We start from the raw sequence: 25,033 nt of genomic DNA, 5'->3' as shown, positions 1-25,033 counted from the left end.
CACAGTCAAGCAAGTTCCTGCTCTAGAACTGGAGCCTAGATTAACTGAGGCATATTTTGGTGTCATCAGGACTGATGAGATGCTGAGAGGTTGGATGAGCTGATCCCTGATTCCATCAGCATCTTCCATCGTGGCTTCAGCAGCCTCTTGTGCACTAGAGTTGGTGGGGGTGCTGTGAGGTACAGAATTGGGTTTTGTTTATGTTATGTCCAGGGGAACATGTTTCTTTCTAACCTTTCTTGTGCCACATTCAAGTCAGGTCCTCTGAGGCTGTGGTGGATCTTGGGAACAGTGTCCAAACTGTCAAACTTCCCCTTTTTTCTATGCCTTGGGGAGTTTTTCTGAAGAAATTCTTCAGGAATCTGCTTACCCCTTTCTTCGAAGTCCAGCTGCAGGTGTGATTTGAGAGGTTATCTTTGGTTAAGTATTTGTTGAAGAGGTTTCAGAAACTCTAGACTCATAATATTCTTAGTAGATTTTATTGTATTTTATTTGAAACACAGAGTGACAGAAGAGAGGTGAAAGAGATCTTCCATCCACTGGTTCATTCTCCAGAGTTGGACCAGGCCGAAGCCAAGAGCCTGAAATTCATCCGGGTTTTGCACATGAGTGGCAGGAGCCCAAGCACTTGGGCCATTTTCCACTGCTTTCCCAGGTGCATTAGCAGAAAGCTGGATCAGAAGCAAAGCCGGAGTAGGCACTGTGGTGCAGTGGGTTAAGCTGCTGTCTGCAGTGCTGGCATCCCATATGGGCACTGGTTCGAGTCCCGGTTGTTCCACTTCCAATCCAGCTCCCTCCTAATGCACCTGGGAAAGCAGCAGAGGATGACCCAAGTACTTGGGACTGTGCACCTATGTGGAAGAGTTGGATGAAGCTCCAGGCTCCTGACTTTGTCCTGGCCCAGCCCCGTCTGTTGCAGCCATCTGAGGAGTGAATGAGCAGTTGGGAGATCTCTCTCTATGCCTTTCCTCTGTCTCTGTAACTCTGACTTTCAAATATATATATATATATATATATATATATATATATATAAATTTTAAAGAGCAGCTGGGACTTGAACCAGCACTTCAGTATGGGATGCTGATGTTGGAAACAATGGCTTAAATCACTGTGCCACAACAGTTGGCCCTCAAAATATTCTTAAAGGATGAATGAGGTGGAAACAAAGGGCAAGGGAGATCAGGAGTAAACACAGCAACCTGATGAGCCAATGACTTCACATACACTGTGGCAATGCCTGGAGCCAGTTGGGATGGGCTTTCTAGGAAGTTGCAGATCAGCAAATGGGACATAAGGAACCTGACTGAGCTGTGGCCTCTGTCCTTGTGAGGACTCTATTCAACTTGTCATCTGATTGACTGTATTGAGAATGTTGGGGTCTTGGTTTTTAGGGGCTTGCTTGTATTTATCAAATGTTTGGCCACCTCTAGCCTTGGGCTGGGTTCTACATAAAGAATGTTGTTAGTCTATACAGCTTGGCATCTGGGTATTTGGCGAGCAGAGTTGGGAAGCAGAATACTTGTAGACTGTATGAGCAGCAGAATAATCGTTAAAGTCAAACATAGCTTCTGCAAAATGGCACCAGAGGTTACAATTAGAAAAGACTAGCTAAGTAGATGGAGAAGTGAGACTTGAGCAAAGTAAATACTATTAGATTCTTGTGTGCCTTAGGTTGTAAGGAATTAGGAATTGTAGATTTATTTGACCACAGAGAGATAGCCCTGTGGGGAACTGTAATGATCCTTATGTCTATATAAAATGTGTAATATTCACATACAGCTTTCCTTTCAACACTAAATCATGCTTTTCTCCTTCAAAACTTATCTCCTGAAAAGTAGTTAGAATGCAATGTCACATGCTACAGAATCTGGGACAGAAAAACTCAGTGGTGCCAGGGGCCTCTTCTCACCCATAGTGACAGCTGGTCCTCTGTCACCTGTGGGGAGTTGGGGCTGATGGTACCACCTCAGAGTGACTCACCATGTGTCTCTGTTGAACTAGTTCAGACTGAGGCACGAGGGTGTGGCAGGCACAGCGATAATGGCTAAGCTGGAACAAGGACCAGTTTCAACTTAGGTCTTAGTGTGGAAGAAGCGAAATGAAGAACAACCCTATTGCCAGTAACTTTTTTCACTCTCCTTTGTAAATACTGTGGCTCTTCCTTTCCCCACCCTTCTGCCTTTTGATCTCCAAAATTGTCCTGCAGGCAAACCCTGCATACTAAGCAGCCTTGGTTTTGACACAGATTGTCATGTGAGTTTGGAACCAGTGATGGAGCCACTCCCCAGGCTTCTGACTTCCACAACTTTTCTTCCTCCAGGCCTTCCCTGTGTGCTACACCTATATGGCCTCTTGGGTCTAGGGAAGTGGAGAATTACTCCAGAAGGTATCAGAGAGGCCTGAGAATTTGCGAGTGTTCTCATACCACGAGGGGCTTTCTGACTCTTAGACTCACAAAGAGGGGGATACATGGAGAGGGGCAGAATGAGGACATATGCCTCTGTGTGACTTTCCGTTAGTGAAATATGTGTAACTTTTATGACCTGTTACTTATACTTGTATTTGTTTATAGTTTTGCAGAACCTTCTGAATGTGTAGGTGAGAAGACTAAGGAAGGAAGCAGGGGTGGGACAGTATGATATTTGGGCCCTGGGAGAAGGCCCTGGTGTGAGACTTGGCTACTGGGAGGTGGTCTCTTTATCTGCCTCATGGTGGTTGCCATTTCCCTCAACTTGTAATCAAGCTGACCTCTTCGTTCACTAGCTTACCTGATAAACCCCATGATCCCTGGTATTAGAAAGTGCTGCACTGCAGATTCTAACCAGCTGTAGATTACCTGCACAACTGGTGCCTAACAGCAACCAGGAGGCCCCCAAGAGACTACAACCAGCCACCCTCTCTGACTGTATAGCGATTAGCTGTTGAGGATGGGAGTGGTCCTCTGTCTCAACAATGTTCTCTCTGTTTGTGTCTGTTGTAAAAGCAACGGGAAAAGGAGCGTTCTCGGACCTGCCCCAAAAAAGTGATCACCCTCACTCCTCCCCCTACTCCACCTCCCTGTCGGGCACGTGCCAGCCAGCAGGTATCTTCTCTGCATGCCCTCTTGTCCTGCCTATGTCTTCCTGCCTGCCTGTTTAGACCATTTGCGCCAAAAGTCACCTTGACTTCTGCAAATGAGCCGTTCCTGACTGGCCATCAGTATAGTGCATCATATATTCAACTCTGGCCTGGGTGGTTTAATTTAGTCTCACACCACCACAGGAATATGACTGTGCCATCCCAGATTAAAATCTCAGCTGTATTTGCCACAGATTCAAGGTCCAGAATCCCTAAGGGCAACACGTTTTTATAAAGGACCATTTAAAGCAGTGTTTTCTCTCCTGCTGTCCAGTGAGATATAGTTAGGACATGTGGAAGGTTTGAACAGTGTCACTACATTAATTGGGTTCCTTTTGATTCTGAGAACCTTGCCTCTTGTTTCTCTAACTTCTTTTCACTGCATGCCCTTTCTCATTCACCCCACTCATACCTGAGGCTGACCATTGAGGAACTACTTTTTATAGTAGCTAACCATAGATGTAGTTAATGAGGACAATGAGCACACTTACACAAAGTATATTTATAGCATATCCGTATAAAATAAAATGCTTGTTTCAAGGGCTAGATCTATGGAAAGACATTCTCTCAACTAAGATTGCCTGTTTAAAAGATGGCCACTCATAATATGTCTGATTTTAAAGACCCAGCCTGTACCCCTGGGTCTAAGGATGGAGCCATTGTGGGTTTTGTAATTGCCCTATGCCTTGTCTCTACACAGGATATCACAGGATATGCACTAATTTTGAGTCTTTACCCAGACAATATTCTAAGTTCTTTTCATGGTTTATCTCAGCTCTTACAACTCTCTGATGCAGGTACTATTATTAGCTCCATTTTACACATGAAGAGCCTGAGGTATAGGTAGAAAGGTCCAATAATTTGCACAAGGCCACACAGTAAGTAGCAGAGCCAGAATTTAGTTGGGGGGGGGGGGGGTCATGTGATTCTGGAGCCTGAACTCTAGTCTCATCCTGCCTGTGGAGACATGCTCCTGAGTACTGGAAAGGAATGGCCATGTCTGCAGCCTTGGGTCAGTTGTTCCACTGTATGTGGCCACAGGTGAATGAGCCCTTGGTTATCCACAGAAAGAACTGGTTTCCCAGTTCTTGCAGTTGCTATAGTAATGATTTCCTCAGGCCAGTGAGGCAGCTATGAGCCTGTCTTAGGGATTTCCATCCCTCTTACATGTATATTTGCTGCAAATGCTTCCAGTCAGCCTACTTGACTCTTTAGTACATTACAAGTTGGTCTCATGTTACTATCCAGGGACCACTTCCCACCCTGGAGTTCCTCTGAACTGTTGTATCGGCCACTTATTCCAGTCAACTTCCTATTCCTTTCTAATGTCTTATTGTGGAAAGCTTCACTCTTCTAACCTGCCTCTCCTTCTGAGTCTTCCACATAATACCTCTGATCTTATGCCACTGTGTGGAAGAAATACGTTTGTTCCACTTTTGTACTAACCGTAGTTCTTTACTTGTCTGTGTAGCTGACCTCAGTGCAGGGCAGGTGGGCAAGATGACTGTGCAGAAAGTTGCCCTTGAGTCATGGAATTAGAGATGGGACCATGGTTCCTTGGGATGGGGAGTTGGAGGGACAGTGTTGAAATGAACTCTGAATTTCTGACACTAAATTTCCCACTGTCAGTTAGTAGGTCCAGGGAGAGCATTGGGATGGAGTTTAAGTTTCTACTTTGTTGCCAACAGACTTACAGGGATCTTGATGCTGACAACCGTGGCAAGCAGAGTCCCCGCCATGAGAGGGTAAAAGAGCATGAACCCGTGGCATGGGATGCTGAGAAGCAAACAGATGGGGCACGCTGTAGTTGGGAGCGGGGTGGGCAGTGGGAAGAGGGTATGGGGGACATTCTCCTCTCCCCTTGCTTTTTGCACACTCTTGTCACTTAGCCAAGAGTTAGAATCCTTTGTGCTGTCAGTGTTGACCCATGCAGGTAGCACTCACTTCACCCAGCGTTCCTCCACCCAGCAGTTGAGGTGGGATGCTAATCCTAAGTGAAGGGCCTTAATGACTTCCTACTTCTGTCACCTTTCCATCCCAAGCTCCTGCTACCCCTGTCCTCAAAATATGTGCCAGTGCTAGAATCGCATTGGACTGTCAGGTATTGCTGCATTGGAGGAAGGAATTCTGTGAGAGCCAAAGCTCTGACCAGTGTGGGCATGACCGAGTGTGAAGTGAATGAGGGCAAGGAAGATGATGGCAAGATGGGAGTGCATAATGAAAAGCTTCAGCCCATCTTTTCTGAAAGGCTAGGGGGAAAACTCCTGATTGTAGCTGGCTGTCATGTAATTTGATGAAAGCAGAGATGCCCCAATAAGGAAGCTTGCTTATTTTATCAAACGTTTTTTGTTGTTAGGCCTCCTCTGAGAGAAGTGAAGAATCATACTCATCCCTGGGAGTTCATTCCTCCTAAGGCTATGCCCTCAGCTTTACCCCCACTGCCTTTCCTCCCTGAGAACTGCCATTGGGGCCAAGCAATAAATTTACTTCTTTGCTCCCTTAGGAAGTGAATCATAATGTCATCTCCCTCTGCCCTCTCACCAAACTAGCAGTAGCCAGGGAGTGTCCTACAGAGACCAGGATTGAGGGGAAGGGGGCTGCCTTCTTCCACAGGCAGTGTTCGCCTCATGAAGAACTGCAGGCATTTTCATTGAGCAGGGACATGCCCTACATTTGGAGTAATGCTTATTTAATGAGGTGCTGATGATTTTGGACAAAGTGGTGCCTAAAAGTGGAAGGAAAGAAGTATGAGGCATGAAAGGGGAAGTTGGTAGGAAGACACAGTCTGAAGCCTGGGGCCACAGTGCACACAAGGACAGGTGGGGTTTGGAGCTCAGGAGGCAGTAAGATTTGCAGGGTTCATTCTTTCCTTTTCCCTGTGAGCTGGTTTCTGGATTCCTCAGTGCAGGACCCCAGGCCAGATGCTTTTGAGCTGTGTTGTGGACATTCTTTCCCAGGGTTTTCCCTCTCCACTTCACACTCCTGCTTGTGCACTCATCCACTCGCTCCTTGCCACCCGCTCAGCCACTCTGTGCCTCTGCCCCGTGCCTCCCATCACCTCTTGGTTTCCCCGCAGTGGGAGGTACTCTTCTCCAGAGGTCTCTCTGGACCTCTGGGGGCCTGTGGGGCTGATTGCCCCCAGGGCTTTGCTCAGGGCCAGTAAGCCTGCTGAGAATCTGGAGCAGATGCAGGTGGGGTACCAGGTAACTGCCATGCCACCTATCATCCCCACCAAGTGAGTGTTGCTGAAATATGGCCAGGATGCCTCTGGTTGGAACTGGAGAGGCAGAGGGCTTCCCATTACCTTGACAGTTGCCTGCAAATACTTCACCCTGAACCTCCTGTGTGAGGAAACAGTTACTACTTACCAGAGCTTTCATCCACCTTGTCACTCTCTGGTGACTGCAGAGCTCCTGGTTGCGTGGGCCCCCTGCTGAGGAAGTCCTGACCCACTTCTACTATACATGCTGTGTGCAGTCTGCAGAGGACTTGGGGGCTTTGGGTCTTTTCTCCTGATCATTGCCTGGAGTTCAGCCAGCTCCTTGGCAAGCAGAGCTTTGCTAAACATTAGCAAGAGAAGAAAGAGATACCCGTTCCTGGCTTCCATGAAGAAGTAGCAAGCTTCCTCTAGATTTACAGTCCCTGTCGCTTGCAGTTTGTACAGCTAATGGAGTGGTGATAGGATCTCTTTACCCAGGAGAAATCCCAAGATAGGCCAGTGAGGGCTCCCCACACAGCACAAAGAGCACCTGTGTTAGCAAGGGACCACCTGTGCCTACAGCACCTCCTAGCTGGCAACACTGTCCACTTGAGGGTGAAGAGTCAGAACACCAAGCAGGAGAGGACCGGTCTTTCACAGGTGGCTCACAGCTGCAGACCATATTCCAGAGCACGCTTTGCTTAGGGCAGCGCAAGTAGGAAGCAAAACAGAAGCCTGGAATGAGCCACTGGAGCTTCCAGGTACTGAAAATGTTTCTTTACAACATGTGTTGTTTACATAAAGGCATAGAGTAAGAGAGCCCAAAGCTGCCAGATTTTTCATGTTTGGATCAGTGACTTGTAATGTTTCCATTGATTTTATTTTTCTCTTATAGCCAGAGCCTGAACCTTCTCGTCGATTCTTTGTCGACCAGTGGGAGCTTTCCCTTAGCCTTCGCTCCTCCAACCGCCCTGCCTCTCCCTCCTCTGACTCCCTCCGACAGGTAGCATGACCTGGGACTTGGCAAAGTTGTGTTCCCTCTGCAGCCTGTACTCACTTCACTTTTGCCAATGTCGTCTGCTCCAGGGAGGTTGCGCACATCTTAACTTGGGCCTGTTCCCTTACAGGAAGCCTGTTGCCTGTGTGTGTGTGCGTGTATGTGCACGTCTGTTTTATGTGTGAGGTCTGTGGCCAGACAGTGAAGTTATAAGTTGCTGCTAACTTTCACTGGGTTGTGTTTAACTCATCAGTTCTACCAAAGTAAACCCACTCTGATTATATTTAAACTATATTAAATAATGATAAACATTTTTCAGCCATTGGCTTTTTAAAGTCCAGATTTCTTCATGATAATATGTGTCACAAATGGTGAACCACAGTGTAATTAAACCTCTTAAATAGAAGGGCAAATATGCAGTATTCTGGGTGCCCCTCCATGTTGAGGAATGAATCTTGCTATTTCCTGCAGTGGCACTAAGCCAGTGTAGAAAAGTTTACAGAGATTGGAGGATCTTGTTGCCCTTTGGGCTTATGCTTCCTGTTGTTGAGCAAGTTGCAGACTGTATGGTACATGTGTATGAAAGAGTATGCATGTGTGTGGTGTGCAAGAGGATAGTCCCAGTTATTGCCACATTTCAGCTACTTTTTTAAGGGTCAGGAGAAGGAAACCATCTGCTCTTCATGTCAGTAACAAATAGAATTTGAGTCTTCCACCAGTCTTGGGGGAATGCTTGTCAATGTTATCACATTGCTGAGAACTGAATGTGACAAATGCCTTTGCACGTGGCAACCCCAGGCTGTAACTGCTCAGGGGGGTGGTTCTGGTCAGAGAGAAGGGTCCTGGCTGGCAGTGAGGGCCCAGGGCATGCTTGGTGTCCCAGCCTCAGATTTGATGTCTGGTTCACACTGTCACTTGTCTGCTGCAGGTTGAAAGAAATGCAGTTTTCTGCTCCCTTTGTGTCAGCTATTAAATTATCTGCTCAGCTCTGCCTGGTGTCTGTCTGTTCCAGACCTAAGCTTCTTTAAATGTCCTTAATCTAAAGAAGGTTTAGATCTAAGAGCCACTTGTTTTCTCGGCCACTAATGAATATAACCTATGAAGTTAGTGCCACCTGAACCAAACAGAAATTGTTTTCTTGTTTGTGCTTCTTTTACAGAATTAGCTGCCCCCTAGAATACTTCTTTCTGTCCCTGCTCAGCCTGGGACATGACATTGCTTAGGCCAGTGATTTTCTTACAAGGCATTATGTGTTTGTCTGTTCAGACCACATCTCTAGTATGTCCTGGAGTGTCTCTGAGTCAGAATTAAGTGTTAGAGCTCCTCAGGCTTGGCCAAGGACCCCCTATTGCATGTAGTTCCTCCAAGAAGCATCATGACCTGGACATGGACAGCCAGTAAATTTTGCCTGCATTCCTGGGGACAGGCTCCAAAGCTGGACTGTCTGGGAATTCAAGCCTAGATGTGAACAGGATGGCTTAAAGTGAAAGCTTAGCCCTTTTCTCCTATTATTTCTTCAACTTTGCCAAAGACAGGATCAAGTTGGTTGGATTTTTTTCTCTTTTATCTTTTCTTAATCTGTGATAGTAAGTCATCCTGGAATAGATGTTCATTCTAACTTCTCAGGACTTAACTTGGCAGCTTGTCTGCTTGGCTGCAGCTTGCATTAAGATGCCCAATCCAGACTAAGGTTTTGGCCTCCTGACGGCAGTTAAACCCCTATTAAATATCAACTGGGAGAATAGCTAAGAAGGCGTCTTATAGTAAAGCATAATAAGGAGGAAGGAGATGATCACAAATAATACTAGAGCTGTTGACATCTGCTACTCCAGTGGAGAGTCAGCCTTTGTAAGAATAGCTTGGTTTTTTCTAAGTGAAGAAATAACCTTCCCAGCCTTCTCCTGTACCCTGATACAGTGGTTGTTCTGGTTATCCACAGCCTACATGGGAGTTGACCTTCCTGAATTCTTTATTTGTAATTTGAGTCACTGAGATACAGACCCTTCTCATTCTCTTCTGTATTTGCCTCTATCCTGTCTTCTTAACTCCCCATTACCCTGGAACTGAATATTCCAAAAAGATGTGAAAGGCTACATTCTCCCCCATGGAAGAAAAGTTTTCCTTCAGCCATCGTTCTATCCTATGCTGCCATCTCTGCGTGGACACTGACGCGGTGTTTTTCTTACCACCCAGTTTCCCTGCTTGTGGGCACTGTGTTGGCATGGTTTGCTGCTGCACTTTGTATTCATTTTATACATTTCAAAAACATTTTTCCATCTTTTTAATTTATTTATTTTTCCCCTTCATTCTGATCATTTATAATCTCCAATCAATAGAAGTATATAAAGATGTACACAGGCGGAGTGAGCTCATTGGCTGAGCAGATAGCCAATCAGCTTCAAAGGAAAGAGCAGCCCAAAACCCTTCTAGACAAGAAGGAACTGGTAAGAGATGTATCAAAGGCACTGACTAGCTAGACATAACACAGCTCTGGTAAACAAACCTGGTCTAAGAAACTTACTAACTTGTATAGCCAATGTGTGCCATGAGGTAATGGTAATGGTAATTTTTTTTGAGGTTTGTCTGAATTTTGATAATTGAATTTCTAGGACAGCAATAGTTGTTTAGAATGCTATATGGTGTATCAGTAGCTTTTAATCTAGACTCCAAGGGACTAATATATATATATATATATATATATATAATATATATTAATTATATATATAACAATGTGAACACTGAGAATACAAGGGTTTTCAAAGAAGTTCTTGGAAAGTGCACATGAAAACTATTCATAATTTCAAAACTTTTGCACACAAGCAGGCTTTGGGCCTAGCCATTGATCTCTGTGTCCCACAACAGTATCTGGTTTCAATCCCTAGCTCCATCTCCTGACTCTAGCTTCCTTCTAATAATATATACCCTGGGAGACAACAGTGATGACTCAAATAATTTTGTTCCTTGCCACCTATGTGGCAACTCCTAGCTTCAGCCTTGGCTGTTGCAGGCATTTGGGCAATGAACCAGCAGAAGGGAGCTCTTTTTACCATTTTGTCTCTGAAATAAATAAGTTAAAAACATTTTTACACCAAAATAAGTATCTTTGAATTCCATTTCCTGTGAACTTTTTGAAGTGCCCTTGTATGTATCTATGCTACCCTTGAGACAGAATTCTGACAAATAACTTGCTTTGATTGTTATGAAACTCTGTAAAATTGGATCCTTTATCAGAAGCAAACTGGCTTAGGATTCCTCATGGTTCTTGCTCAACATTGATTCAGAATCCACCTCATGTCAAGGTTTTCCAGAAGCACAGATGGTACAACTATTGCAGTAGTGCCATTGCTTGTTGGAAAGCCCAAAGTCAAGTGATCCATAGCCATTCAATACTCATAATCTTTCTCCAGAAACACTTAGTGAGGGTTGGTTTTACTCACAGAGAAAGGGTTGTGCACCTCCAGAAGGACAGCCTGAGTGAGAGACACTGCCCTGAGGTGCTCCTCTTTCCTCCCTTCCCTCTCCTCACCTCCTGCAGGGCTCCATGAAGAAGGAGTTCCCACAGAACTTGGGAGGCAGTGACACGTGCTATTTCTGCCAGAAGCGAGTCTATGTGATGGAGAGGCTGAGTGCTGAAGGCAAGTTCTTCCACCGGAGCTGCTTCAAATGCGAGTACTGCGCCACCACCTTGCGCCTCTCTGCCTATGCCTATGACATCGAAGACGGTGAGTCTTCTGGCAGCTCTGCCTACACTTAGAAACCAAGCTCAAGGACACTGTTCTCCATTGGTGCTAGGACCTTGGGGCCCCTGACTGCGTTCTTTTGTGTGTGCTTTTTCATCTTACCTCCTGACTCTTCCCATCCATCTCCATCTGTTCTTTTTTTTTTTTTTCCTCCAAGACTTGTTCTTATAAATATTTCCCAAAGTCACCAGGCTGTCTCATAGCATTGCTCAGTAATGAGAATGGCATGCATTCACCTCAGTCATCTCCCTGACTTCACAGAAACTTACTTGCTTTTTCACCTCATGATGGGGTGTTGAGATGAAAGGAACCCAATAAGGACAGATCTTTCTAGAAGGGGAGTCACAGGTCCATAGAAGTCAAATTTGTTGTCTAAGGTTGACAGCAAGTTGTAACCAGATACCAGGCTCCTGGGTTCTCAGATTATGCCTCTTGGAATGACTAAAATGTGTTTGCTGGTACCTCCTTGCTCTGGCATTGGCATCTTGTCACTCCATAGCTGATGAATTGTGACTTCATTGCATCTGGCCTAAATCTAATTTTGGTATTCAAGGCCTAGCCCTTTGTGACACTTGCTGTTTTTACAGTGAAAGGTTTTGATAGGGTAGAAAGTAGAGAATAAAGCAGACTGATAACAGAGCCTGATAGAGGTTGGCAGGCAAAGAATGATAGCCATTAGTTAAAGGATAGGTAATAACAGTACCTATGTCACTGGATTGTTGGAGGATTGAGTTGATGTGAAGCAGTTAAAACCATGTGTAGAACATGGTAAAAGGTAGGTAAAACTTAGCTCCTTTTATCCATGTGGAAAGTTAACTGAAATAGGTAGCCAAAGGTGTTGCTGCCTCCTATACCATTCCTGTAAGATGCTGAAGGAAATTAATGGGAGGCTATCTCACCTGTAAGTAATGAAGAGACCTAGGTTAACTAGAGAGGAAAGTAAAATCCTCACATAGGAAGCATGAAGTCAATTACAGTGACAGGTGATTTCTTCATTGTGAAGCAATTATAAGGTGACGTCATGCAGGAGAGGGACACCGTATGAATAAGGCACAGTCACCACACGCCCTACTCTGAATAAACCTCCAGTGAATAAACCAGCAGTTCGTCAGAGGGAACAAGAAAGGAGCCTGAAGTGGTGAACTGAGAAAGACTAACCCTTACCATTATAGCATTCTTGTTCCATTAGTGGGGAAAGAATAAGACTGTTTAGATAAGGGAGCTAAATTCTTAGATATCAAATTTTCTTTTCTACTTTTCCCACACACCTGCTATCTGGATAACACCTTTGACGCCAGGATGGGAATTGGCAGATGCATTCCCCCAGCCCACTTTTATGGTCCTTAATGATCAACTTATTTTAGCTAGGCTTTGCCTTAGGATCTGCCTGGAAGAAAATCCCTCAAAGTCTAGTCCCTTGACCCACAGGTATTTTTTTCCTAAGATTTATGAGGAGAGACACAAACACATACATACTCACTTACACACACACACGAGTAATCTTCCATCCACTGGTTTACTCCCCAGATGGCTGCAATGGCCAGGACTAGGCCAGGCCAAAGCCAGAAGTCAGGAACTAATCTGGGCCCAAACACTTGGACCATCTTCTGCTGCTTTTCCCAGGCACATTAGCATGGAGCTGGATAGGAAGTGGAGCATCTGGTACAGAAACTGGCAACTATATGGGATGCCAGCATTGCAGGGAGCAGGTTTACTCACTACACTATAATGCCGGGCCCAACCTACAAGTTTTTTTTTGTTTTATGTTTTTTGTTTTTGCTTGTAGATGTGTGCTCATCATTGCTATAGTCCCTTGAGGATAAATAGGACGTGTAAATGTACCTCCAGGAGCACACTTTGAGGGGCATGGTGAGGACAGTGGACATGAAGCAAAGCAGACAGTGTGAGAGTGTATTAGTGAGAGCTCAGATACATGGTATAGGTCGTAACTGGTAGAGATTTAGGGAGGAGAGAGGAAATCAATGAAGTTCAAGAGCAATTTGGAATGACTTACTTGATCTTATGTTAGACTTTGAGAGAAAAGTGTGGGGTATTGAATCAAGGGAAGACATGGCATGCCAGGTAGGAGGAGGATAGGAGCTCAGATGGAATGATCATGACGTTGGCACAGTATGAGGTCAGCTTGGTTGAATGCATTATTCTTGACCCTGGAGTGGTGGGGGACAAGGGGTCCATACCAACTTCCCATATTTTATCGCAAATAAAATTTTCATCAGCTTTGCACCTCCATAGACATCTCCCTCATCTGTCAGAGGAGCAGAGAAAAAGAACAAAATTTTAGAGGTACTGAAGTTTAGGCTAGGCTTCATCCAGGTTATGGTCATTCAGAAATCTCCCTGAAAAGGCTCACATAAGAAAAGACATAGCTAAAGAAAAAGAAAATAACCCAAGCATTGCTCTGGGCCCTTTGTACACATCATGTCATTTTGTCCTCACAATAACCCCATAATGTAGCCATTTTTATTATGACTTACAAATCAGGAAACTGAATCCAGAGAAGTTATAAGTTGCTTATCCAAGTTGACATGGCTAATAAGAGCTGGTTTGTACTGAATAACCTCTGTGATCCATTGCAGGGATTCTGAATTTAGTCACTCCAGGCCACTGTCAACTCCAAACTGATAAACTGAGATTCATGTACTTTAAAGATAAGTCTGCATTTTGTCCAAGTTGTTGGTTGTTCATGCCTTCAGTTCTTTTTAAAGGCTACAGTCTGCCCCATATCAGAACTACTCTTTTTCTTGCCAAACACAGACTCACTGTTGGTTGCTGCCAACTTTTAAGACCAAGACTCTAAATTAGTGTGTCACGTCTTTCCCTGTCCCTGTGAGGAACCAACACAGGCCCTACCTGCTGAGGGTCCTGTGGAGGGCAGTTCCCAGTAGGGAGAAGCCTGGGAACAGTCTGCTGATACCACTTGGACCAGCTGCTGAGCCTTAGCCCACACCTCTGGTCTCCCTGCTTCCAACACTGCCCTACAGTATGCTTCCACAGAGCAGTCAGATCTCACCAATCACTTACTTTCTATCTTCCTACTCACTGAAGCCTCTGACCAGGTTGAAAGAGCTTACCCTAACCTATCCACTGGCAACCACCCAGCCTGTGTGCTCTTTTCACACTGTTCTCTTCCATTCCATAAACACGAGGAAGTCATTGCTACCTTGGGGCTCTGTACTTGCTGTCTCTTCTCCTGGAGTGTACTTGTACCACCCCTCACAGGGTAGCCTTCTCTTCATCCACATTTCTACATCATCGTTTCCTCAGAGAGCTGTTCCCAGACCTTTTGATGTGACATAGCCTCCCAGATGCCACCACGCACCTGTTTGAACTCTCCATACAGTCCTCACTGCTGTCTGGTACTTAAATATACATCAGCTGCTCCATCCAGAGGATTGACTTCTTGACCAAAGGGCTCCTAGTGTCCTATAATGGCTCTCAGAAGCTGTTGGGTGAATGAATAAATGGCCCAGTTTACCTCATTCTTGCTCTATAGCCATCTGTTTACTCCAAATCCCTTTTCTAGACACTCCTATATTTATGCAGATTCTTCTATTTAGGTCATCTATAGTCAGTCAGTTGACTGCATCATTCCTAATTTGTAGCTAATTTATAGCATTATCCTGATTGGATTTACTAATGGAGGCAGTGGCTAAAAGTGAGGGCTCTGAGCATCCTCTTAGGCTCAAATCTTGTCTCTGAGAGTTAGTAACTAGGATACTTTGGGCAGATTGCCTAGCCTCTGTATCTCAGCTGGAAAAAGTGGAAGATAACAGTAACTACCTTACTTGGTTGTTTGAAGATTAAATGCATTGAAAGACATAAAGCAATTAAAATAGTGTCTTGCACATGATAAACCTTAAGTAAAAATAGCTCTTTTCATTCGTCTAAAAAGTAAAAAATAGGGGCCAAAGTTGTGGCACAAGTGGTTAAGCTGCCACCTGAGACACTGGCATCCCATATGGGCACTGGTTCGTGTCCTGACAGCTCCACTTCTGATCCAGCTCCCTGCTGATGTGCCTGGGAGAAGCTGTGGAAAATGGTCCAAGTCCCACATGGGAGACATGAAGGAAGCCCCTGGACCTGGCTGTTGGGACAAGTTGGGGAGTGAACCAGTGGATAGAAGATTCTCTCTCTCTTTCTCCCCCTCTGTCTCTCTCTCTTTCCCTCTCTCTCTCATTCTCTCTGTAATTCTCTGCCTTTCAAATAAATAAATAAAAATCTTAAAAAAAAGAGAGACAAAATTGCCATCAGGATGAGTTTTGGAAGGGGCAATAATTGAACAGCTGCAACACCTGACATGTGATATGGTTTTGATTATCTCAACCTGTGAAATGGGTAGTGCATTCATTTCTATAGAGAACATATTTCAAGAGGCTAAATAGTTCATACAGCTGTTGTACGGTTAAGACAATATGAACTGAGATGTGATCTCAGTGTTCGCATTCCTTGCATTGTGTTGTAATGCCTTATGAGAGAAAACAATTCTCCAGAATTATCTTGGAAATTACATTTTGTTTAGGCTTATGGGACTTCTTTCTGAAACTTAATTATCTGTTAATTTAGGATGCCAGAGCAGGGTTCAAGGAAGATTGAGTTGAGTTTGGTTAAGTTGTATTTTAAGCTCTAGAATTCTACTGTAGTAAGAAAAAACAAATTAATGCAAGAAAAAAATAGAGTGAAGGAATGAAGGTAGCAATAACTGATTGTAGTTTTCTCATACTCTAATAAACAAGGTTCTTGGCCAAAGTAATAGAGACCCAAGTCAGATTAAAGTTGAAGGATTAGATTTGTATCTTCCTTCCCAATAGTGTTCTCAGAGAAGAAGAGCTGCCCTTCTCAAGAACTTCCCCATCGGTATCAGTTCCCCCAGAGTGGCTCTGCTTGACTTGGCTTTAATCATAAGCCAGCTCCCGCAGCACTGTTTATAAGAGTGGGGAGAGGGAAAGAGGTATGCAAGGCCCCATTCTGATCACATATCCTCTCTGGGGTGAATGGTGCCAGACCACATGGCTGCTGGTCCCTGTAACAGTCATGTTAGGGAAGCCTTTTTCTTAACCCCCAAAAAGTGATATGTGATTCAAATACTACTACATTTTGCCAAAATTCATAAACACAGAGGGGCTTATTACACATAACAAAAGCAAAATTTAGCCAAACTGTAATATATATATATATATTACATATATATATATATATTACATATATATATATATATATATATATATTTCCATCCCTGACTCAGCTTCCCTTGTAGAGAAACAGATGGTAAGAGTGACGGTCCTTCAGCTGCTGGGTAGTTCTGACAATAGCCGAAAGGTTACTGAGTCCTCATCTGGTGCCAGCAGTTAGTGAAAAATTCTATTTGGGAAAATGTTGAAACTGCAGATTTATTTATTTATTTATTTATTTGACAGGTAGAGTTATAGACAATGAGAGAGAGAGAGACAGAGAGAAAGGTCTTTCTTCCATTGGTTCACTCCCCAAGGGCCGCTATGGCCGGCGCTGTGCCGATCTGAAGCCAGGAGCCAGGTGCCTCTTCCTGGTCTCCCATGTGGGTGCAGGGACCCAAACATCTGGGCCATCCTCCACTGCCCTCCTGGGCCACAGCAGAGAGCTGGACTAGAAGAGGAGCAACCGGGACTAGAAACCGGCACCCATACGGGATGCTGGTGCCACAGGCGGTGGATTAACCAAGTGAGCCACGGTGCTGGCCCTGAAACTGCAGATTTCTAATAGCCTATTCAGTATGTGGTGGTGGAGTGTAGGTAAAAAGAAAAGCAAGTCAGCTCCTTTGAAGGAAAAGAAGAAAGATCACCAGGCAGAAAGAAAGAGGAAGCTGCCGTCTCACTTTGATGGTCTTTGACTTGTAGGTCCTCTGATTTTTACTTTGCCCTCAGGAAAACTCATTATTCTAAGGAGCACTCTCTGTGAATGAGACAGATGAAATGGAACTGTTCCTGTTTCAGCAATTTCTGTGATAGGGTCTATCATTTAATGTTCAAAAGCTTTAGCCCTTTAAGTGAGGAGAAAGAATCGGAAAAAAGAAGTGACTCTTTGTGATTTGATTCCAACACCAGTGTCATAGGAAGGGCCAAAATTAGTGATTTTCGACCATTCAGGACCCAGTAAATACATACAGACATGGCTGAAAGTTTAAGAAACAATATTTAACTCCAATGGTGCCACAGCACTGTTTCATTCTGCCCCATTATTCTGATGAGTCATTGCAGGACCTTGTGCTTTATACTGTTTCTTTAATGCTGCTTCTTACCTGCTGAAGGGTCCTAGCCTGTCATTAGACCAGCACTGGCTGGTGGGTGGTGGGAGAGGGGAGCAGTGGTGGTGGTCCTGTCAGAGTTAACACCCAGCACTGCCCCACCTCCTGCAGCCTCCACGCCTCCAGGCTGCTCTTGCATTCATTCTTGATTTCCCCAGAAATGCTGTTCCCCACTTTTCATGTGACCACCTCTTTGTTCTTCACACACTGCCACTTTGTTTGCTGGCCCTTCCATGCAAGCCTCACATCTCTGATTGGGTGATGGCTCAATGGCCTTCACATACCCAAAGGAAAAGACACCACCACTACTCCCCCCACTTGAGGCAAAGGAGAGAGGAGGACTGGACTCAAAGTTTAAGAAAGCTGGCCTTGGCAAGGCTGGGGTGGTGGTGATGGCATCCTGTGGTTAGAGGAGAGGTATGGGGTATACTAAGATCAGGGAGTCAAGTTCAGAATTAGTCTTACTCACTCCCCTTTCCCCTGCTCCTTGCTGCCTGCAGGTAAATTCTACTGTAAACCACACTACTGTTACCGACTGTCTGGCTACGCCCAGAGGAAGAGACCGGCGGTGGCTCCTCTGTCTGCAAAGGTACTGGTAATCCATTCTGTAAGTGAGAGAGAAGTAGTGGGCACCATATGGGTGTAATAATAGGTAAGGGTATGGCAAGCAGGTGGGAAGGGCCTGAAGCAGGGTTGCAGTACAGTCTGGGGAGAAGCTAGCCATCCTTGGGAAAGCATGAGGAGCTTCACTAAGGTGGTGTCCCCTCCACAACCTGAGCTGTATTTGGAGGATCATGTAAGCCTTCCCTCAACTCACTCACATAATGGATATATGCCTCTGTTAATAAATCTTCCTGAGGGAAGGGCTTCCTGCTGCTGAGGGCGACTCCCCATTCAATTTTCTCATAATTAGAGCTCTTGTCAAGAAAGCCAGCTGTGGTGAGAGAAAAGGCAACACGAGGAGGGGTCTCACCTTGTCTCCTCCTTGCCCCTACTCTTGGATGTCTGAGATCAGAGGGAGCAAGAGCTAGGCCTTTCTCTCCACACTGGAAAGGAACTTGACTCAAAGTTGCTCTGCCTTGCCAATCCCTTAATTCTCTTATTCTATAGAGTACCTATCTAAGACATTTTTTTTCCTTTTTTTTTTTTTTTTTTAAATTATGTATTTATTTGAAAGGCAGAGAGACAGAGAGTAAGCTCCCATCTGCTAGTTCACTTACCAAATGCTGGGAGCTGGGAACTCAGTTCAGGTCTTCCACATGAGTAGCCGAGACCCAATTAGTTGAACTATCACCACTACCTTCCCCTAGTTTCTGCATTAACAGAAAGCTTGACTCAAACCCAGGCCCTCCATGCACTTTAGTATGTGACATGAGTGTCTTAACCATAGTGCTAAACATCTGTCCCCCTCCCCTTTTTTAAATGGAAGTGGCTCTTCCATCTCTCTCCATCAAGGTGAACAGGGTGGTTCCTCACTACATGAATCCCATCTGCTTAGCATGCAGGCTAAGTCATGCTTTCTCGAGAGGCTTCTGTTGACTGCACAGGGGCTTGTGGAAAGATATGCTTGGGTGACTTCCACATGTGTCCATTTATTTAAAGAGTTAATGTGTGAGGGGTCCAGGTTGACTGGTGAGGTCAGCAGAGACAAACCAACTGATGACATTGTCATTTCCCTGTGTGGTTTGAGTGCTTTAGTAAGTCACTCCTCTTTTCACTGTGGACTTTCACAGGAGGCCAAAGGACCCCTGCAGGATGGCCCCACTGCAGACGCAAATGGACGGGCCAGCACCACCGCCAGCTTGGCTGAGAGAACCCCAGGTAGCCTCACTTCCTTGTTTGGCTGGGTGGCGCGTCACTCTCTTGGCCTCTGTGACAAGGCCAAGGGGATGAGCCAGCACCTCCAAAGCAACATTTCTTCAATTGGGCATCAGGTGGCCCAAAATCCCCTGGACTCCTTTTTCATGTGCCAGCTGCTTGCGTTCGGAGTCCCCTTTCTCTATGGCCTGTCGGAGGTGCTGGTGCAGATCAGAGGGGAGTTCTACTGGCAGCCTGTGAGCCAGTAGGCGCGTCTGGGGACAATATCACCAAGCTGTGGGGTTTGATTACTCTGAGTCCAAAAGCTCCTGACCCCATCCTGCATCCCTCATCAGACTCATTAGGGTAGTGGATCCAGATCCTATGTGGGTAAACAGGAATTCAGAATAGGCTACTGTGCTCACTACCCTGGCTGGGAATCCAGAGTCACCAGGCCTTCATGTATATCCTTGTTTGGGACTCCTTTGTCAGAGCATAGAGTTGTGATCCTCAAGGGCCTGTGGTCTGGATTTGTGTTCACCTGAACTTGAAATTCTTGCACCTAAACTTGAAATTCCCTGTTTAGATATCTTGGTAAGGTATCACTGCTCTTCCATTTGACCCATAACCATTATACAGGCCAAAGTGATCACTTCAGAGCACTTGAACTTCTAATGAGGGTCAAGCCCTAGTTTGTCCCACTTTGATGAGCACTTCCTGTGTCCGCTGGTAAATGACACCATCTCTACCTCTAAAAACGAATTGCCCCTCTCAGCCCCTTGTGATGTGTTCACAGTTCCACGAACTGCTGAGCAGTCTTGATGCCCCTAAGACAACCCTGGATTGTTCACAGCACTGAGTCACTGGGTATATATAAGAAAGGAAGACAGCAGAGCCATGCTTCTGATTTATCACGTATTTCCTCTGACTCAAAGCAGATATATCGCAAGTAGCCATTTATAAGCTCATAGAAACATTCAAGATTAACAGCCAATGGCAGCAACCATGGTGGAGTTGGTAGTAGAATTTCCTTGATGAGAAAGGAGAAAAATTGTCCCCTATGCCTTCCAATGAAAGATTCCCATGATGTAAGCCTTGAGTAGAAGGTGCCCAGAAGCTGTGTGCAGCATCTGGGTGCTGTGAGGGGGCAGATGAGACTCAGCAACCCTAGCTGAGCTCCATGAACTTGGCTTCTGTACTGCATGTGCCCTTTTTATACTCAGAGGAAGTTGTTATGTGCCCTGCTGGGTGGGACTAACATTTTATTAAAGCCATGTGTAAGCCTTAAATATCTTTTAAACCCTCTGCAGTCTTCAGACCCTCTGTAGTCCATCTTTCCCTTTGCAGTTGACACCCTCAGAGCATGGAGGGGAGGGGTAGAAATTGCTAATGGGAAGATTACCCTCGAGATCTAGGCAGAGATTTGGGCTTGACTCTCAGTGTAGTGTGTATATGTGGTCAGGTGAGAGCACCACCATGTTAGCCTTATTTCAGCAGAGGTAGGTTTTCTTTTCTCTCTCTCTCTCTTTTTTTTTTTTAATTTATTTTTTGACAGGCAGAGTGGATAGTGAGAGAGAGAGACAGAGAGAAAGGTCTTCCTTTTTGCCGTTGGTTCACCCTCCAATGGCCGCTGCGGCCGGCTCATCGCGCTGATCCAAAGCCAGGAGCCAGGTGCTTCTCCTGGTCTCCCATGCGGGGGTGCAGGGCCCAAGGACTTGGGCCATCCTCCACTGCCTTCCCGGGCCATAGCAGAGAGCTGGCCTGGAAGAGGGGCAACCAGGATAGAATCCGGCGCCCCAACCGGGACTAGAACCCAGTGTGCCGGCGCCGCAAGGCGGAGGATTAGCCTGTTAAGCCACGGCGCCGGCCAGAGGTAGGTTTTCTAAGAACCTGACTGCTCAGTAAAGCAACTCAAAGAAATTAAACTTGACTTTGGGTGTGACATATAGAAGATTCTTTAAAAAGAATTAAACACAAAGAAGTTCAGGTCATCCCTGAACAAGCTGAGTTTGCTCATTTTCCCCTCTGATTCAGATTGCCATTATTACTGTCTAATCAAAGGTTAGATTTCAGATTTATACGAGCTGTAGAGAATTGAGGACTCCTAGAGGAGGAGCAGGGAGAGAATGTGAGTTGGCAATGTAGTTGAAAAATCAAACACCCCAAGAAAGAACCAAAGTCCCAAGGATGTCAAAATTCCTGTGGCTGTTGGTTCTGAGCTAGAACATGACATGGCTGTTAAAGCAGGAGCAAGTCCCAGGATGGTATCCCAGCTGAACCCTCAAGGTGAACGATTGGCAATAGCACCCAGCTTAAGAAACCATCTAGACAACAGAAAGACTAGGGAGGATTCATTGGTTTCTGCCCCTGGAAACCTAAACTTTCAGGAATTATGGCTCTGTGTCCTGACATGCTGCACTGGCGCTTTCCTTTGAGCTCACTTTTGTCAGGCTCTTCAGGAAAGGAACAGACTTATGAGTGGTATTTTATAATTGGCATGAGATATATTCCTTTCTCTCCCTTGACAGAGATTTCCTTCACTAAATCCCAAACCAAAGCTTTGATTACTTTAGAGTTTCCTTTTAAAAAGCTCAGGAGTTAGGGTTGCAGAATATGTGTCAGGAGAGCAGTCATTAACCCGGATGTGCAATGTACCTCCTCCATTGCACTGGAGACCAGGAAGGGCTGTGAATGAATGAATTTGACTGTGTATAACTAAACCACCTTCCCTGGACCCACTTCCCTCCAGGAGGTGGAGCTGGAAAAGCTGTGAGGGTAGTCAGCACTTAACCCTGCCTGCTTGTGCTCTGTACCACCTCTTTATTTTGTGACATTTTCTCTTCTTTATATTCCTCCCCCCCATGCCAAATTACTGTTATTGCCAAAAACAAAACAAAACAACAACAAAAAATAAATAAAACCACCACCACCAACAACAATAGCAACAACAACAACAAAACCCTGAACACAGCCAACAAGTTCAAAGCACCCACGCTAGATCTGCTTTGAAATGTCATCTTTCTCTGGTGACCTAATCTGTTGTTGTAACTGCTGCCTAACTTAGTGTTTGGGAGACATTGTTTACAATATTTTTGCTTGTAATGTGCTTTTACTAGAGAAATCCTCTTTTTCTGTTCTCAAAACTGTAAATTTTTGATTTTCAAACTTCTTGCTCTCACTGCCGCAGATAGTGGCCCTGGCACAGATTGTCTTTCCCTGGCCTCACAGTACCTGCACTACAACAGGCAGAAAAAGGAAAACCCCAGATAAGAGAATTTTTCCCATGAACGTGAGACCCTCAGCTGCAAGGTTTGGGGGTTCTTGTCCAAAGAGCCCCTTTTTATCATGCATAGTAGATATCCCAGAGTGTAGCATAGAGGCTGTGAGTGTCATAGGAAAGGAATGAAGAGCTTTTCTCCTAGAGTTCATCATCTGGGAACATTTGTGATGCAGGCAACAGAGAAATGGAGTGGGAAAACCATGTTAGTAATCTGTCGTCTTTGGAAAACTTATCTTAAAATCTGCAAAATCACAAGTGGCCTGCCCCCCATCCTAGACCCCCCTTGCATGATAACCACTCGGTTCTATAGATGGGATCTTGGATGGGCCATTAGGAAATGCACACATTTCCCACACCAGCTAGAAGAACAGCCACGTTGTGCAGAGAACTGCATTCAACGCTGGGTTCCTGCCTGATAGTGGGAAGTTAGGAAATCCTACCCCTTCACAAGGCCACTTCCCTTCTAGACATTTCTGGAAAACCCTTTAGTAGGGCAGAGAGGATTCTGCAATCCTTACCACCCCAGCCCTATCCAATGAGTTGTATCAATGGTGATTTGTAAATATTTAGTAAATATTTATATAAATATATACACATATATGTATATATACATTTATCTGTGTATAGGATTAATTTCATATATGATACATTATACATATTTATGTATATATATGGATAGATACTTATTTATGCACTGGACCTTAAATAATGCTGATGAAGCTGTTTCTAAGCAGCTTGTGCACTGGAAACCATGCTGCTGGCCTAGCTTGGTGTGCTGCTCTGGATTTGGAGGGAGCAGAGCAGTCCCAGTACAGCACACCTATAGAGGTGAGGACTTTCAGGTCTGAGTATCTCCAAAAATGAGCAGTGCACACTCCCAACTTCAGAAAATTGATTCTAGAACAAACCAAGAAAGCAGGGGTCTGTGACTAGTGAGGAATCCCAGGGAAGCAGATACCCCTTTATCCCTTTGGTGTTTCAGTTTCTCTATAGGCTCCACTGGGTTTGTTATTTCAACTTTCTTCTGTGTTTCGGGATCTACTGTGTCTCTGGCAATTTTCTGCAGGACAGTGGAACATTCCTATGGCCTCTGCAAAGGGACCCACGATGGCCTTGAAGGTCTGAACAATGAATTAAGGGGATCACTTTTTTCCTGAGCCATTCAGCTCGGGGGCACGAGGGAGGGAAAGACAGCAAGCTGGATTCCCACAGCAGCGGTACAGAAAAGCCAGAGCAGGGGAGGATTAGCTGTGCCAAGGAACACGTCACCTGTCCACTCTGGCCTTCCCTGAAGCTTTTCTTTGCCCTTGTTTTTACCCTGTGCTGTTGTGAGTTTCTGGTGTGTTTCTTTGTGAGTTTTTATTTAATTGTGTAACATTGTTTTTGCCGTTACTGTGAAACCAAGGTGTTGTGCTTTTAAGTTTTTTTTTAACAAATGTTCCATTCTTATTTAAGAGAATAAATTCCAAACAATCTTCAGGTTTCTGAGTTTTTCTTTTCCTTCCCTTTTTCCTGACTGGAGGGTGGGAAGGGAGAAGCTCAGGCAGGTCTCGGGCGTGAGCCTGAAAGCTGAGCACTCTTGCTCCCGGGCTGGAGTCAGCAGAGAGCATGGAGGTACAGTGGGGGACAGGCTATTTATCTCTACTGAGTAGATTCCTGTTAACAGAAGGGCCCCATTCAGGGGTTGGTATGGGGCGAGGTATTTTGCTTTGCAGCAGCCACACATAGAAAAGAACATCCACGTGTCCCACTTTCAGTCAGCTGGCATGAAGACCTATGGACAAGGCAGGCCGAGGGCTAGAAGTTCCACACAGAGCCCATGTCTACCACGGGGCCTCAGAACCAGGTCCTCCTGTGTATCTATGTGTAGCAGGCCATGAGGAGAGCTGGGGCCCGTTATATGGCTCCTGTGTCTTGAGGCTCTTGTAGGGATGCCTTCAGGTGTGGGGACCTTGATTTTGGTGATATTGCAGGTTCTTGCTCTTCCTTCCTCATCCAACATCTCTCCCATGCTGTCTGCTGGGACCAGGACACTGAGCTGGGGTAGCCAATTCTGTTTGGCCACTCTCAAGCCTGGAGGAATGAGTCAGTTTTAAGAAACAGATGGTCCCCTTCTCACCACACTATTGCTGACCTCAGTGGTCATGCTGACCACAGTGGCACTGGCCAACCTTCAGTGCCAAATCGATCCAGAGAAGGGTACCTTGGTGGGTTGAGCCCTCAGCACCATGACTGCTCCTGCTGGGCTCTAGTAAATTGGGTGCTGTAAAATTAAAAGGCCCTGCTGACCTCCGTCCACTCTGAAACAGCTCCCTGGGCAGAACTCTGAGGTGCTGGGCCACCCTTAAAGGGGAGCAGCAGAATCCTAGGTTCTTCCTAGTGTTCTCGAGAGCTGTGAGGCCCCTGTCAGGGAGGGTCTGCGTCCCTGCATGTCTTACATCTGTGCCCTAACACTGTCAGCTGCTTTGTGTTAGTCATCAGAGCATTGTGGTGCAGAAGTTATCCCAAGGGAGGTACCTTGGGAGGGTCTGAGAGACCTCAGCCCAGTCATGTCCTCCCTCTCTCCTGCCTAAGTGTGTGGTCCACAAAAGGCCGACAAAGAAGT

General features: G+C 45.4%; 1 protein-coding gene across 7 annotated transcripts in view; it reads left to right on the top strand.

The window, feature by feature from the left end:
* MICAL3 (microtubule associated monooxygenase, calponin and LIM domain containing 3) overlaps nt 1-25,033 on the top strand; it is a 215,964-nt gene that overhangs the window by 124,722 nt on the left and 66,209 nt on the right. For all 7 annotated transcript variants that reach the window (XM_062194469.1, XM_062194465.1, XM_062194470.1 and 4 more), the window contains 3 exons: nt 10,849-11,035; nt 17,852-17,940; nt 19,085-19,172. In XM_062194469.1, the coding sequence (XP_062050453.1) occupies nt 10,849-11,035; nt 17,852-17,940; nt 19,085-19,172 (364 nt within the window). The remainder of the gene's footprint in view (nt 1-10,848; nt 11,036-17,851; nt 17,941-19,084; nt 19,173-25,033) is intronic.

Source organism: Lepus europaeus, chromosome 6 (genome assembly GCF_033115175.1).
Source record: "Lepus europaeus isolate LE1 chromosome 6, mLepTim1.pri, whole genome shotgun sequence".
In the NCBI taxonomy this organism is placed as follows: domain Eukaryota; kingdom Metazoa; phylum Chordata; class Mammalia; order Lagomorpha; family Leporidae; genus Lepus; species Lepus europaeus.
The sequence above is the reverse complement of the archived record's forward strand: the minus strand, read 5'-3'. Positions and strand labels throughout refer to the sequence as shown.